This window comes from Pan troglodytes, chromosome 1 (assembly GCF_028858775.2).
Source record: "Pan troglodytes isolate AG18354 chromosome 1, NHGRI_mPanTro3-v2.0_pri, whole genome shotgun sequence".
NCBI classification, from domain to species: domain Eukaryota; kingdom Metazoa; phylum Chordata; class Mammalia; order Primates; family Hominidae; genus Pan; species Pan troglodytes.
In genome coordinates this window covers 72,807,819-72,825,281 of record NC_072398.2, presented here as the reverse complement: position 1 = coordinate 72,825,281, position 17,463 = coordinate 72,807,819, and the positions used below count along the sequence as shown (strand labels likewise).

At 36.6% G+C, this 17,463-nt stretch overlaps 1 protein-coding gene across 8 annotated transcripts in view; it reads left to right on the top strand.

Moving 5' to 3' along the window:
* LOC129135541 (uncharacterized) overlaps positions 1–17,255 on the top strand; it is a 64,549-nt gene extending 47,294 nt beyond the window's left edge. For 3 of the 8 annotated variants that reach the window (XM_063795232.1, XM_063795238.1, XM_063795239.1), the window contains 2 exons: positions 4,060–4,125; positions 11,193–12,258. In XM_063795232.1, coding sequence (XP_063651302.1) covers positions 4,060–4,125; positions 11,193–11,282 — 156 coding nt within the window. In that variant the 3' untranslated portion in view covers positions 11,283–12,258. Of the gene's footprint in view, positions 1–4,059; positions 4,126–5,619; positions 5,874–11,192; positions 12,259–12,531; positions 12,651–15,573 lie in introns of those variants that run through there. The other 5 variants (XM_063795245.1, XM_063795234.1, XR_010151772.1 and 2 more) reach the window with 4 other exon arrangements.
* The last annotated feature ends 208 nt before the right edge of the window (positions 17,256–17,463 follow it).

Genomic DNA, 17,463 nt, shown 5'->3' with positions numbered 1-17,463 from the left:
CATAATAACCCAGTGAGGCACAGATGCTTATGTACCCTTCTTCAAAGGGGAAGGGGAAGATGGAGAGTCAGGTCTTACATTTAATTCTTTAATTAAATTAGAAGTTTACACAACAACCCAGTGAGGTACATATGCTTAAATACTCTTCTTCATAGGGGAGGGGGAAGATGGAGTTTCAGGTCTTAAATTTAATTTTTTAATTCATTTTGAGTTGATTTTTGTATATGATGAGAAATAGGAATCTAGCTTTATTCTTCTGCATATGGATGTCCAGTTTTCCCAACACCATTTATTGAAGAGGATATCAGTTACCCAAAGTGTGTTCTTGGCACCTTGCTGGAAAATCAGGTGGCTATAAATAAGTGAATTTATTTCTCAGTTCTCCCTTCTGTACCATTGGTCTGTGTGTCTGTGTTTTCTCCTTCTCTGTTGTGGTTTGGTGGCTTTCTATAGTGATAAGGTTTGATTTATTTTTCTTGCACATATGTGTCTGCTATAGCAGTGAATTTTATATATTTGTGTGTTTTTATGATGGTATTTACTGTTCTTTCACTTCCAGATGTGGGACTCCCTTAAGCATTGCTTGTGAGGCCAGTCTAGTGATGAATTCTCTCAGTATTTGTTGTCTGAGAGAGACTTTATTTCTCCTTCATTTCTGAAAGATAGCTTGCTAGGTAAAGCGTTCCTGGCTTAGTTTTTTGTTTTTTGTTTTTAAAAGCACTTTGAATATATCAACCTGTTTTCTCCTGGCCTGTAAGATTTCTGCTGTTAGTTTAATGGAAATCCTTTTATACACGACTTGAAAATTTTCTCTTGCTCTTTTCTGGAATTCTCTTTTTGTCTTTCACTTTTGACAGTTTGACTATAGTGTGCTTCAGAGAGATTTTTTTTGGGTTGACTTTATTTGAGCTTCGTTGATCTGGATGTCCCTATCTCTGTCAAGATTTAGTAAGTTTTCAGGTATTTTATAAAATTGGTTTTCTCTGTCCTTTGCTATGTATTTCCCTTTTGAAATTACCTTAATGTGAATATTTGTTATTTTAATGGTGTCTCATAGGTCCTGTAGACTTACAGACTTTTTACATTCTTTTTTTCTTTTTTGGTCTGATTGGGTTATTTCAAAAGGCCTGTCTTTTGAAACTTTCTGAACCTGTCTTAAAGTTCAGAAACTCTTTCTTCTGCTTGATCTAGTCTGTGGTTGAAGTTCTTGATTATATTTTTTATTTCATTCTTTTAATTCTTCATTTCTGAGATTTCTGTTTGCTTCTTTTTAAATGATATCTATTTCTGTTAAATTTCTCAGTCGGATTATGTATTGTTTTTCTGATTTTGTTGAATTGTCTACCTGTATTTTTTTTGTATCTCATGGAGTCTCCTTAAGATCATTATTTTAAATTCCTTCTCAGACATTTCATACATTCCCTTTTCTTTAGGGTTGTTCCCGCATAGTTATCGTGTTCCTTTTAAGGTGTCATCTTTCCTTGCTTTTTTATGTTTTTTTTTTTTCGTGTGTGTGTGTGTGTCCCTTCAATGGTATCTGTGCATCTGGTGGAACAGCTGCTTATTACAATTTTATGGAGTAGTTTTTGTGGAGGAAACTTTTTCACGCAGATGTTTCCTACAGTATCAGTTAGGTAGAGTGTTTTGGCTTTGGTTTTAGGTGGGTGCTGTAGTGTAGTCTCCAAGTGATTTCTTTGGCTGTAATAAATATCAGCGATGTCTGTGAGTGCCTCAATGTCCTAAGAACTGCAGGTGTTTGTTAAGGTAGTGGTATGGTTTTGCTGGGGACAGAGATGGGTCAGTTCTCAGGCGCTTGGTGTGTGTGTGTGTAGCATGTATGGCAGCTCTGCCAGTCATGGAGTTGTTGTCATCACTAGCAATGGTGGGTGCTGAGCAAACTGATACTTTTGCCCTGGCAGGTGCACATAATGCATGGTGTCTTCACTGGTTGAGGTGGATGGGGTCCCCTTAGTGGTGGTAGATACTACATGTGCTGGTCTTTGGGCCTTGGGGGACACATTTGTTGGTTACCTCAGTGTTGGGGATGGTCTACTTGCTGTGTTAAATCCCCCGTTTCTTAGGGTGCAGGGTGCTTCATGGGCTCATGTGCTATTGTCATGGTTGTAATTCCTGGTGTAGCTGGGGTTGTGCTGTTCCAGCCTTTTGTGTGAGCATGTTAGGTTGATGATTGGCCTCAAGGATGTGGAGATGCAGGAGCTATTGGCCTCCAGTGCAGGATGCACTCTAGCTCTGTTCTCAGAATGGCACCAAACTGTAGCATTTTGGGTCTTGGCAAGTAGGGGAGACCCAACATGAATTCCTTTTCTAGAGCAATGAAGCCATATGGACTCTAGGTAACTTCCTATACTAATCTCAGGGCCTCTGAGAACTGTGGGGGTCTCCTGTAGCTAGGATTGCAGTAATCCGCACTGGTAATGAGGATCTCCCACTTATCTTTTCCCAGCACTAATGAGTCCCTCTTGGCTCTGAGCCAATCCTGGTTGAATCCTTCATTTCCCTCTCAATGCTGCCATCCCCCTGGTTTAGTCTTAAAATAGATAAAGGAATATCAGTATAGAACCTCTTCAAGCATCTGCTGACCTTCAAGGGCCATTAATTTAAAATAATCAACATATAAGGATGTTATATTTTGGGGGTGAAATTTCCTGAGCTCCTTCATAAGTTTTCAAGTATAACTGATTACATCTTGGGTACAGGGGGAGGGGAGAAATTAGACAGCACTTGATATTGTCCCAAAAGACACATTTTTTTCAAAAGAGACTGAATTTACTATTATAAAAGTAAATAGCCAAAGATGCCTTTAGTTAGAAAGTGTAAATTATTTCCGCTTACTACCTAGCAGGATGGAAGCTCAAAATTAAGATAAGTTTAGTTACAGGAAAGAAAGGAAAGGCCAGTAACATCAGACTGGATAATTTGGACAAACCTTCCCACTGGACACAACTAATATATATGTATGTATGTGTATGTATGATATATATGTATAGAGATATATATTAGTTATGTTATATACATACATACATATACATATATCTGTAACTGAAGGCATCTAACTAAAGGCATATATATATAAAACAATTACTGGATTGACATGCAGGATGCAGGGAAGTCTGGGAACACTGAAGTTTCACCTAGAGGATATTTGCTTATTTGACATTGGCAGTTGATAGGCTGAGCAGTATTTTGGGTAGTCAAGAGAGCAATAGTCAGAGTCTGGGATCACATGTTTGGGGTTTCCAAGATGACCACTTATTTTATTAGCATAAAAACATCTCTGTTCTTGAACTTGGATTAATATGTTCCCAGACTTTAGGAGCCTAGCAGAAGAAAATAAAAGTACTTTCAGGAGAAAATAATATTATTTGTGGCCTATAACAATTTCTATACATATGTTTTCAAATAAAACATATAGCATATAATCAAAGAAAACAAGGGGACAAAATAAGTTGGGGAAAACCAGAAGAAAAATCAAGAAACATAAACAAACCCCCAGAGACCTGGAGATTGGAATTATCAGACACAGTCTATAAAACAGTGATATTTCTGTGTTTACAAACAGAAAGGCCAAGCCTGAAAAATTGGCCAGAAAACTAGCAGCCATAAAAAGTGACATTTTGTAATATCTTTTACAAATATTTGAAGAGATAATGGCTGAGACTTTTAGAACTGATGAAAGACATCAATACACAGAAATCCAATGAATCCCATGGCAGTTGAATAAAAAGAAAAGTACATTTAGACACTTCATAGAGAAATTGCATAAAACAAACCAAATAGAAAATCTTTAAAGCAGCTATACAAACAAGATAGGCTGCCATCAAGGAAGCAACAATTGGATTTACAAATGAATTCTCAACAAATCTGCAGGCCAGAAAACAGTGGAATGACTTCTTCAAGGTGCTGACAATTACGACAACTGAAATATAAGCTCTACAAACCAAAAATACCCTTTGGATATAAGAAAATAGTATATAAATTTTCAGATCAACAGAAACAGAGATAATCACAATAAAATAAATTTCAATGGGTATTCCTTAGGTTGAAGGAAAATTACCCTGGATGGAAGATCAGAGGTATAGAAAGAAATGGAGAGCAAAGAAAGTGGTAAGTTTAAATTAATGTGGTTTAAAACAATGATAAAACTGTCTTACGGTATTTAGAATTCTATCTATCTATCTATCCATCTATCTATTATCTATCATCTATCTATCTATCTATCTATCTATCTATCTATCTATCTATCTATCTACCTACCTACCTACCTATCTTCTCTCTGTGTCTAAGATATTGTGATTTATAATAACGAATATCCATTTGGTCTTCAACCCTATTTTCTGGCACACAGCTCCTAAAACCCTTGGAATCTCCAATGTGATGTGTCTTATTTTATGCTAATGAGATGAGTGATGGGTGGGGGCTCCTGGATAGCCTCTAGATGAGGGGGATTGCCAGGGAATCCAACCATGTGATTAGAGATTTGAAACTTTTGGCTCACTACAGGAGGGGAGAGGGAATGAAGGTAGAGTTGATCACCTATAGCCAGTGACTTAATTGATCACAGCCACAAAGTGCAGCCTCAAAAAAAAAAATACCCTAAGGGAAGGGGTTCAGAGAGCTTTTGGACACATGGGGCTGCTAGAAAGATGATGCACCTGGAAAGGGATGAAAGCTTTGTACCCCTTCCCGCATAGCTTGCCCTATGCATCCCCATCTGTATCCTTTTTAGTATCTGTCATGGGTGCCACTGGCTGGGGCCAGCATTGCAGGTGGTAAAAGAATTTATCAAGACAGATGTGGAGAAAGAAATAAAGATTTATTAGAGGGAAAGTGCATTGCCAGGAAGCAAGGGGCAGCACAGCAGAGAAGGGGCTGTCTGCAAAGAGGCAGGATCTGGAGGGAAGTTTTATAAGGTCATACTAGCGGGGCTTTGTAGATAAGGTCATTCTAGTGGGGCTACATGTGGAACAAGGTATCTGGGAGTAGGATGTCATGCCAGCAGATTGTCTGTGATTAACTGTCTTTCAGAACAATTGTTCTTCCCTACCTCAGGCCCTCTCCTTGCTGTGGCTTACTTATTTTATTAGGACTCCACTGTATCTTTTATAATAAACTGGAAAATGGAAATAAGGCACTTTTCTGAGTTCTGTGAGATGCTTTAGCAAATGACTGAACCCAAGGAAAGGGGCTTGAAAAACCCCAACTTATAGCTTGTCAATCAGAAGTTCCAGAGGCTAGGATTTGTGATTGGCATCAGAAGTGGGGCAGTTCTGTGGAGCTGAGCCCTTAATCTGTGGGATCTGACACTATCTTCAGTTAGATAGTATCAGAATTGAACTAAAGTATTGACAAGACATCAGCAAGTATTGTGAAATTACTTGGTATGGGGGTAAACCCCCATAAATCTGGTCACAGAAGTGTTTTGTGTTGAATATGGACTATATCTTCCACTCTATCTATCTATCTATCTATCTATCTATCTATCTATCTATTTATCTATCCATCCAGAGAAATAAAATACATCACATCAACAAATATGTAAATTAAAATGAGGGTAAATGTAGTAAAGTGTTTTTTTTTTTTTTTTTTTTTTTGAGACAGAGTCTCGCTCTAGGCTGGAGTCCTGTGGCCCAATCTCGACTTACTGCAACCTCCACCTCCTGGGCTCAAGTGATTCTCCTACCTCAGCCTCAGGTAGCTGAGACTTACAGGGGCGTGCCACCACACCTGGCTAATTTTTGTGTTTTTAGTAGAGGCGGGCTTTCACCATATTGACTAGGCTGGTCTTGAACTGCTGACCTTAAGTGATCCACCCACCTTGGCTTCCCTGGGATTACAGACGTGAGCCATCACACCCAGCCAATGTAGCCAATGTAGTAAAATATTATTATTTTCTTTCTTTTTACTTTTCTTTTTCTTTTTTTTTTTTTGAGAGGGAGTCTTGCTCTGTGGCCCGGGCTGGAGTGCAGTGGCATGATCTCGGCTCACTTCAACCTCCGCCTCCTGGGTTCAAGCAATTCTCCTGCCTCAGCCTCCCCAGTAGCTGGGATTACAGGCGTGTGCCACCATGCCCGGTTAATTTTTGTATCTTTAGTAGAGATGGGGTTTCATATGTTGGCCAGGCTGGTCTCCATCTCCTGACCTCAAGTGATTTGCCTGCCTCAGCCTCCCAAAGTGCTAGGATTACAGACGTGAGCCACCACATCCAGCCCAATGTAGTAAAGTATTCTAAGGCCTTTGTATTGTCCTGGAGGAGGTTAAAATAATATCAGACTTTGTTAAGTTGAGATAGATGTCATAATCTCTAAGGCAACCATTAAAAAACAAAGCAATATAATATATAACTTAGAAACTAATTGGGAGTATAGAATTATAAAAAATAATAAATATATTCAAAAGAAAGCAACACTTTTCTCCTAAAGTTTGTGTTACCCTATATACCACCTTTTATCTTTAACACATGCCAACATTCCTTAATCACCTTATGCAAAGAGAAGGGTATATTATGTTAGGGTAAAAACAAAAAGGTCTTTAAGTAACATTTAGGAGTAAGGAGAACACTCATTCTATCAGCTTTGGGGTTAAGGGAGGATAAGAACATAAAAAGCACCATCTGAGAAGTTTTTAAGAGAAGAAATGTCCATGAGAAACATTCACGTTGATAATATTTAAAAATCTGTTTTTTCCATGGCCTGGAGATTCCAGAGGGCACAGGTGAAAGGTTTGCAAGAAAGGGTGGCAATACATATTGGATCAGCAGGAAAGAAACTAAGAGCAGTATAGGAAGGCATAGATTACCAACGACGATTACTCCTAGTCAGTGAATAAGCATAACAGAGATAAAGGCATAGTGAATTTATCTGGCTAAATGATTTTCTAATTAACTAGTCCTGTAAATCCCCTGGTAAATCAAAGCTGTGTCAAAATATATCAACCAAGGACTGGGTGATTGAGCTTCCAGAAGAGCCTTTGTCTTGGATAAATGGACTTCGAACAGTCTAGTTTGTTCTCATGACTTGCTCTGTAGAAATGGAAGTAACCATTTAGCTTTCAAGTGACTTCATTTATATCTGCCTTGAAACTACAAAATTGTAATCGTTTTCTAAAAATAATATATCTGTTAATTAAATTTACCCTTCCCCAAAAGCTAGGTATTTTTTAGCCATGTAGCCATTCAAAAACTTGAGGTCATCTTTCCAAAAGGAATGAAGGAATTCAATAAACAACCAGCTGAATTATGTGGCTCTGGAGAGCTATATAAATTAATGTAGAATCCTATGTCTATTAGATATGCATAGTTGTATCTTATCGTCTCTTCTACCCGTTTGAAATTCCAGTTGGTGCTTCGTGTTCAGTAATTGCGAACTTACCTTGATTTCCCACAAGTCATCTCATAAGTAACTGTTCACATAAATTCACCAGCATAGCTCATTTTAGAAATTATATGTTCTATTTAATTCTATAGTTTATCAGTGGCAAAAAGTGCACTATAAATTTCATTCCTTTTGGGTTCAGTTCTCTATTGAAATAAACGGTGAGGTAGTAAGGGAGACAAAGACCTGACTCCCGTGGGCATTAAGTGAATTGATTATGGCTGGAGTGTTGCCTTGGGAGGGATGGCTGTTGCTTCAATGATCTGTTATTATCACTAGCTCTGCAGTGGAAGCTTCTGAAGAATTTTAATGATTTAAAAATCCTTATTCTAAAATTAAAAATCTAATTTGAATTCTAGAATCATAAACTGTTAGAAAAACACCTGGTAAAATATTTAGGGTCTGGTTTCTCCTGCTGCATTACATCTTCCAGGTGGAAGTGGAGTGAGAGATGGTGCACGGAAAGAGCATTGATCACACCACTCCTTGAGGAGCGATTTTTTCCCCAATGTGTTTTCTGCTTTCTGTGCATCTGAAAATAGAGGCTCCCCAAAGGCAAAAACATAAGTTAGGAAAATGGTTTATCTCATATTAAGGAAAAAGTTATATGCAACTAAAATAAACTTATACTTGTTCTTTGCATATATATATGTATGCTGTAATTCTTTGAAAGACTCTGTAAATTGATCTGATTCCATTGTTTGAACCAGGGAGGAGCATGTAAACTGGCATGTAGCTATTATAGATTGAGTATCCCTTATCAGAAATGGTGGGGACCAGAAGTGTCTCAGATTTCAATTTTTTTCCGATTTTGGAATATTTTCATTATACTGGTTGAGCATCCCAAATCTGACAGTTTGAAATCCGAAATAATCCAATGAGCATTTCCTTTGAGCGTCATGTTGGTGCTCAAGAAGTTGCAGATTTAGAAGCATTTCAAATTTCAGATTTTGGATTTGTAATGCTCAACCTGATTGATAAACTAGAGCCTGATGAGGAGGAGATGCTTAAATACCATTTGAAGGCAGATATTTAAGACCCCTCAGACATCTCGTTCCTGTCTTTGAGATGCTTCTCGCTCTATGTTGCTCTACCTTGAGCTTGGATTATTTCCTCTTCTCTTTTTAATGTTAAAAGTTACATTTTTCTTGTATTAAAAGTAATAATGCTTATGCAGTAGAAAGTTACAAACATACACAATAAGGCCTGGGTGCAGTGGCTCACACCTATAATCCCAGCATTTTGGGAAGCTGAGGTGGGAGGATTGCTTGAAGCCAGGAGTTTGAGACCAGCCTGGGCAACAAAGCGAGACCCCCCCATCTCTACAAAAAATTGAAAAAATATTAGCCAGGCATGGTGGCATATGACTGTACTCAGGAGGCTTAGGTGGGAGGATCACTTGAGCACAGGAGTTAGAGGCTGCAGTGAGCTATGATGGTGCCACTGCACTACAGCCTGGGTGATAGAGCAAGACCCTGTGTCAAAAAACAAACAAATGAAAACAAAGACACAGTAATATAAAGTTCATTATAATGGAGAAATGACACCCAGTTATAGCTCTGTTAACATTTTGGAGTGTTCTTACATGTAAAAAAATTTACATATATAGACAGACACACACCTATATAGAGTATACCAATGGTTCTTAAACTTGGGTGTACATTAAAAATCACTATCAGTGTGCTTTATGTAAGAAAGAATTATTGAAACTCCACTTAGACAATACTTAAAGAATAGTTCTTACCTTAAAAGATTGATTATAGTACAAATTTATTTTTAAGCGAAGATTGAAAGTGTATATGCATGTGAATATATTTATGCAATTATTTATCAAATATGTATATAGCTTTATATCTTGATTTTTCACTTAATATTATAAGTTTTTCCATATCATCAAAAGTCTCAGTGATCATCATCCATAATGGCCACAAAAATTCCGTCTTATAAAAATACAAAAAATTATTTATAGTCCTGTTGTTGAACACTAAGATTATTTCTTTTTTTTTTTTTTTTTTTTTTGAGATGGAGTCTCACTCTGTCACTGAGGCACCCAGCCTGGAGTACAGTGGTGCAATCTCAGCTCACTGCCAGGTATGCCTCATGGGTTCATGCCATTCTCCTGCCTCAGCCTCCCAAGTAGCTGGGACTACAGGTGCCCACCACCACGCCCGGCTAATTTTTTGTATTTTTAGTAGAGATGGGGTTTAAATACACTATGATGAAGATAATGAGCTAAATTTGTATACACGTTTCTGATTATTTCCTTAGGATAGATATCTTACATGTGCACTCAGTAGATCAAAAGGGAAAGGGGGCCAAACGTGGATCAAGAAAACACAAGTTTTCCCAGGAACCTCATAACAGACTTCCACTTTCATCTCATTAATCAGAACAGTGTCACATGTCACATGGCCACTCCTGACTAGAAGGCAGGAAGAGAGAAGTTGGGTCAGTTAACAAATAGAGTCTATCCCTGTGGCTACAGAATGTTTTTAGACACCTTTTTTCCTCTTTTATGGAATACAGTCATCTCTTCCCCAAGTTCATCAACCTGCAAATCTCATGCAATTACTGCTTCCAGCTTGAAAACCTGGATCTTTGGGTGATAAACAGTTGTCTCCATCCAGCCTAGGTATGGTTCCCCAGGGATCAGCAGGTTGTAAGCTAAAGCAGTGGTTAAGAGTCATTTGCAGTCATCTGAATCAGCTAAGAGCTTGTTAAAAACAAATTGCTGAGCCCCATCCAGTATTTCTGATTCGGTAGGTCTGAAGTCAGGCCCACGAGTTTCGTGTTTCTAACAAGTGCTGGGTAATGCTGCTGGCCCAGGGATTACAAATGTTATATACATATTACATAGCCATAGTACAATATCGTAATCAGGAAATTGACATTAATAGAATCCATTTACCTTATTCAGATTTTGCCAGTTTTACATGCACTTGTTGCATATGTCTGTACTTAGCTCTATGTAATTTTATTACATGTGTAGATTTGTGTAATTACCACCCACAGCCAAAATACAAAGTACTTCCATCACAAGAATCCTTTCTGTTATCCTTTTATAAACACCACTACCTCCCTCCTTCTCATCTCCAACACCTGGCAACTACTACTCTGTTCTCTATCTCTGTAATTTTGTCATTTCAGGAATGCTACATAAATGAATCATACAGTATCTAACCTTTGAAGACTGTTTTTTTTTCCACTCAGCAAAATCCCCTTGAGATCCATCTAAATTGTTGTGTGTATCAATAGTTTATTTCTTTTGTTGCTCAATAATAGTCTATATATTATCATTACTATTATTTTTGAGACGGAGTCTTGCTCTGTTGCCCAGGCTGGAGTACAGTGGCACAATCTCTGCTCACTGCAAACTCCACCTCCTGAGTTCAAGTGATTCTCCTGCCTCAGCCTCCCAAGTAGCTGGGATTACAGGGGTGCATCATCACACCTGGCTACTTTTTTTGTATTTTTAGTAGAGATGGGGTTTTACCATATTGGCCAGGCTGGTTTAGAACTCCAGACCTCAAGTGATCCACCCACCTTGGCCTCTCAAAGTGCTGGGATTACAGGCCTCTATATTATTGTTACGAGTTTAACAGTTCATCTGTTTAAGTACACTTTGGGTTTTTTCCAGTTTTAACTAGTACAAATAAAGTTATAATAAATATCCATGTGCAGTTTTATTGGTAAATATAATTTTACATTTCTTTAGGATACATGCCCAAGAGTGCAATTGCTCAGTGCATGGTAATTGCATATTTATTTATAAGACACTAACAGATTATCCCACCCCCTCAGGCTCTGCCTTGCCCCTTGTGGCACCTGGGAGATGACGGAGTTGAACATCCAGTAGCACTGCCAGGTGTAGCACTGCGGGTATCAAGGTGATTGGGGAATCCCCATCCTTGGTCACATGAGACCTGAGCCCTGCTTTGGCTCCATGGATGGCAGCAGTGAGTTTTCCTCCATTTGTATGTTATGGTTGTTTAGGAATATTTTGCCTTGAATACAAATCCAGGAGTCTCATGGTTGTTCTGAGGTGACTGTAATCAATGAGGACTAAAAACAGATAAACATGTATCTTATCCATTCATTCAAGGACTGTGCTGAATGAGAACTTGTGGTAATTATACGTATTTATTGTGAGAAGAATTTTTGCCTGAGACACCATCATCAGTCAGACCATGAGTGTGAAAAACTGGAAATCCAAAAGTCTCCTATGGCTGCCTCTCAGAAAATCGTTAAAGACATTATTGATTCCAAGGCAGAAGAAACAGTAAGTGAACAACAGAAAGGTGCAAAAAATAGTGAAACAGCTGCAAAGGTTGCATTGATAAAATTAAAGTTGCATGCTGATGGGGATAAGTCATTGACACAGTATGTCTCATGTAAGCAACATATAGCTGGGCTTTGTTTTTAAAATCTAGTTTGATAGGATCTCTTTCATAACTAGAAAGAATTTTACTTCCAGGTTTTCTACTTAAAGGGAGCAAAGAGAAGAGAAAACCAATGGTTCTTTTGCCACCCATGGAGCATTGGAAAGATCATAGAATTTCCAGGTGCTCTAGTTAGCCTTAAAAATGATAACAAATTAACAGCTAAGAAATTAATGTTATGGTTATGTCGCATTACTTCAGGAGAAGCCTTACCCGTAGATCATATTTGGAAACCTGGATTGCTAAGGAGGATTGTCCTTTATATAATGATGGAAATATTATCTTGAAACATTTTAATGATGAAGAAAAATGGTTTTAGCAATATTGATTCTTACTTGGGATAGTGATTTTAGGACTCAGAAATCACAAGGAAAGTTCTATGTACACCAATTTAAAAAAGTAAAATAAAAATAAAAACATTCTGTGTATATGTTTGTCAATTTCTTTTACTACAAATACTATTTTTCATTTTTTAAAGTTGCTTTTAACTTATTTCTATTGTGTCATATTTTATATAAGTTTTCTATTAAGTTTGGGTAATTTTGTGTTTTAAAGCTTAACTATGAACCGATACTCAATTATTAGCAAATTTTTGTATGTAATTATTTTGTATTAGGTGATGCTGTAGTAACAACAACAGAGGTGTAGTTCCCCATTGGTTAATGTCAGCTGTTGATTCTTCCATATCATCTTCACTTCAGGATTGAAGCTCAAGGAACAACCCCTTTTTGGGACATTGTCTTTTTTATTTACAGAGGGACAAGGAGATGACACCATTTCAGTTGGCTCTTAGAAGATACATGCATCATTGTTGTATTAAGTAAGTCACATGGTCAAACCTACCATCATGGGTCCAGAAAATATAGCCTTGTTGTCTAGCTATGTCATGATGTATAATTGATGTGTGTACATAGATTGCCAAAACTTAAAGATCATCTCATTCCATCTTCTAAGTTTTTGGATGAAGGATCTCAGGCCTAGGAGAAAAAAGATTTTCTTCATGTCACCTAAATGCATTGGGTCATATTTTTGATAAGGACCTCCTTCTAGTAGCATTCATCTTTTTGTTTGTATGACTGTATTACAAATGAGAAGAAAGATGGGATAGTTCAACTTCGTTACAGCCTCTGTATATATACTAAAGCAAAACACATGCTAAAAGTAACTACATTTTTGACGATCAACTCAAGTTAATGCTCCCGACTGATGTTTTCCATCTATACCCAACAAAGTACTGCTATATAGAAGGAATAGAATTTATTTCTATTTGTTCTTTGTCCCTTTTCTATTCTAATTATCATGAACATGTATAGTGATTTTAGGTTTAACTAAAGGAATAAACTCAGAAAACAGACACTAATACACTTTTTACATTCTCACTATGTATGAGTGAACCAGTTTCTTCACATCTTGACCAGCATTTGGTGGTGTCAGTATTTAATATTTTAATTTTTATGATTAAATATGTAGATTATACTTTTGTACCTTTAATATTCATTATATTAATGGCTAGAGATGTTGAACATTTGTTTGATTATTTGACACTTGTATATTTTCTTCAGAGAAATATCTATTCAAGTGTTCAACTCCAAACCTATGTGCTCATGTACAAAGTTGGATTGCCATTTTGTTGTTGAATTGTAAGAGTTAAAAAAAGTATATTCTGGATACTAGACCCTTGTCAGACATATGATTTGCAAATATTTTCTCCCATTCTTGGGTTGTCTTTTCACTCTCTTAATAGCATCCTTTGATATGTATACTTTTAAATTTTGATGAAATCCAATATATTTATTTTTTCTTTTGTTGTTCATACATTTGGCACATATCTACAAAACCATTGCTAAATCCAAGGTCATAAAAGTTGATCCCTATAATTTCTTCTGAAGTTTTTTTTAGTTTTAGCTCTCATACTTAGGTCTTTAATTCTTCATATGGCATCTTTGATACACTGAATGCTGTGTTTGTGTCGCTAAAAAAAATTTTGTCTGGGCGTGGAGGTTCATGCCTATAATACCAACATTTTTGGAGGCTGAGGCAGGAGGATTGCTTAAACCCAGGAGTTCGATACCAGCCTAGGCAACATAGTGAGACCCTGTCTCTACAAAAAATTTAAAAAATTAGCCAGGTGTGATGGTGCATACCTGTAGTCCCCAGCTACTTGGGAGACCGAGGTGGAAGGATTGCTTGAGCCCAGGAGGTTGAAGCAGCAATGAGCCATGATTGTGCCACTGCACTCCAGTCTGGCAGTAGAGCAAGGTCCTATCTCCAAAAAAAAAAAAAAAAAAAAAAATTAGTTGTAGTAAAATACATATAACCTAAAATTTAGCAAATTAGGCATTTATAAGCATACAGTTCAGTAGTGTCAAATATATTCACACTGTTGTGCAACCAATCCCCAGAACTCTTTTTATCTTGCAAAACTAGAACTCTATGCATATCTGCACCAACACTTGACTATTTTCTGTTTTTTAAAATAGTAGCCTAATAGGTATGAGATGGTATATCACTGTGGTTTTGATTTGTATTTGCCTAATGATTAGTGATGCTGAGCATATTTTCATGTGCTTGTTAGACATTTGTATATCTTCTTTGAAGAAATGTCTATTCAAGTCCTTTGCCCATTTTAAAGTTAAGGTTTTTTGTTTTTTTTTTTTTGCTGTTGAGTTGTAGGAATTCTTAATTTATTATGGCTATTAACTCCTTATCAGAGATATGATTTGCAAGTATTTTCTCCCATTTTGCCAGGTGCCTTTTCATTCTGTTGGTTGTGTCCTTTGAGGCACATAAGTTTTTAATTTTTATGTAGCAAATTTATTTATTTTTACTTTTGTTGCCTTTGCTTTGGGTGTCATACCCAAGAAATCATTGCCAAGTCCACTGTCATGAAGCCTTTCTCCTTTGATTTCTTCCAAGAGAGTTTTATAGTTTTGGCTATTATTTGTAGGTCTTTGATTCATCATATTCTATCTCTGATGTGTTGAAACCTGTGAAGGCATCACTTTAAAAAATTCAGACAAGAAAGTTGGCAAGCAATTTTGAGGCTTTAATGGGTTGAAGTTTAACTTACAAAGTCATTTGTCAAGGATTGACAACTTCACATATTCCAACTTCACATATAGTAAATTATTATGTAGGTTCACTTATTTGTAGGTTCTTTTATGTAACTGATTAAATATTTGAAATTTTCTTTACATAAGAAAATTAAGCTTTTCATATATAAGCTTTGCATATTTCATTCACAATCTCTAGGTACAACGCTCCTCTAAATACTATATGTCCCTATTATAGTTTTTCAGTTTATTGCTGGCTTTCAGGAAAACTAGGTTTAAAAAAATTTATATTGTATGTATTACTTTAGTGAACTGTCTCATTAGATATAATAGTTGTAACTTTTTCCAATGGTTTCTATAGAATTGTCTATTTGGAAAAAAATATAGTCATCTCTATTTCCAGATGATGTTTGTCTATAAGCATAAATATAGAGCATCAACTTAAAATAATTGAAGAGTCAGTAAGGTGGTTATCATAAGGTAAGATAACTAGCTCTAAATTAAACATAGGCTGTTTTCCTTTAAAGATAGAAAATATATTAGGAAATCCCCTTAAGTTATAGGGAAAAATGTAATAATTAAAATTAAAATAATCTCTTCCATTACTTTTATCTCATTTTTCTTTCTTGCACTACTAAGTGTAGTTACTAAGACAATATTTTTGTTGTTGTTGTTGTTGTTTGTTTTAAGGGATGAGGTCTTCTTATGTTGTCCAGGCTGGTCTCAAACTCCTTGGTTCAAGTGATCCACCTACCTTGACCTCCCAAAGTTCTGCGATTACAGGCATGGAGAACACAGATTTTGAAAATGGAAACCTGACATTTACTATGTAACTTTTGGCCATTAAACCCTGTAAGGCTCAGTTTCTGCATCTGAAAAGTGTTATAATAGTCCCTACCTCATGAGGTTGTTGTTATAATTAAGTGAAATAATCCATGTGAAGTCCTTAGTGTAGTGATGATACATAATAAGCATTAAATATAGTCATTATTGTTAATTTATTGGGCAAGATTTATACAGCAATATTATATGATAAGGTTATAGCAGGCAATCCTTTAGTCTCTATATCTTTAAGGGGGATATTGTTAGTGATTTAACATTAAGCATGACACTTACGAGAGGTAGATTTACCTTGAATGAAGCTCCAGATTCAGTCTCCCACTTATGCCTGTCCCTTCCAAAGCTCTGAATAATGTGTTTATATGATAATATACTTTTGTAAAATTTGCAAAAGTAAGGCATTTAAACATAATTGGCTAAGATAACCACTGTTTCTTTCCATGCTGGCTTCCCCACCATCATATTTCCACTGCTGCCAGTTGGCATTGGAGTTACTATGGTTTAACAGTTATTTATTGCTATGTAAAAAAAAATCTGCCAAACTTAAAACAACAATCATTTATTAGTTCATAATTCTGTGGGTGGGCAATTTTGGCTGGCTTCTGATGGATGGTTCTACTGTTGGACTCTCTTGGGCTCATTCATGTGGCTGCAGTCAGATAGTGGGATGCCTGGGGGGTTGTAGAGTTCCTGATGGCTTCACTTACTTGTTTGGGGTCACGGGGAACTGAGCTTCATGTCTCTAGCATCTAGCAGACTATCATGGATTCTTCACATGGAAACTATATTTCTTTTGCCAATACCACACTGTCTTGATTTGCTATAATTTTGAGTCCTTCAACTTTTCATAGTCGTTTTGGCAATTCTAGTTCTTTTGCTTTCCATACAAATTTTGGAATAATCTTGTCAATATCTGTCAAAAAACCTTGCTGGAATATCTACTGGGATAGTGCTGTATCTATATATCAAATTAGGAAGAATTGATATCTTAACAATTCAGTCTTTGAGTTTATAATGTAGTATATTTTTCTACTTATTTAAATCTTTTTTCGTTTCTTTTATTGGTGATTTGTAGCATTTGGCATATAGTACCTGTTCATATATTATTAGATTAATTCCAAAGTATTTCAATTTTTTGTGATATGGTAATTTATATTTTTATTAATTTGAAGATTCAAATGTTCATTGCTAATATATAGAAATATGATTGACTTTTACATGTATTCACTTTTGTATGGCTTGGCTGTGTCCTCACCCAAATCTCATCTTGAATTCCCATGTGCTGGGGGAGAGACTGCATGGGAGGTAATTGAATCATGCGGGCAAGTCTTTCCTGTGCTGTTCTTGTGATAGTGAGTGAGTCTCACGAGATCTGATGGTTTTACAAAGAGGAGTTCCCGGGCATAAGCTCTCTTTCTGCCTGCTGCCATCCGCACAACATATGACTTGCTCCTCCTTGCCTTCCACCATGATTGTGAGGCTTCCCCAGCCATGTGGAACTGTAAGTCCAATAAACCTCTTTCTTTTGTAAATTGCCCAGTCTCGGGTATATCTTTATCAGCAGCATGAAAACAGACTAATACACACTTTGAACCCTGGAACCTTGTTAAATTCACTTATTAGTTTTAAGAGATGTTTTATAGATTCTTTGAAACTTTCTACAGGCACAATCGTGTCATGTGCAAATAGATTTTTGTTTCTGCCTTTTCAATCTATATTCCTTTTCATTATTTTTTCTTG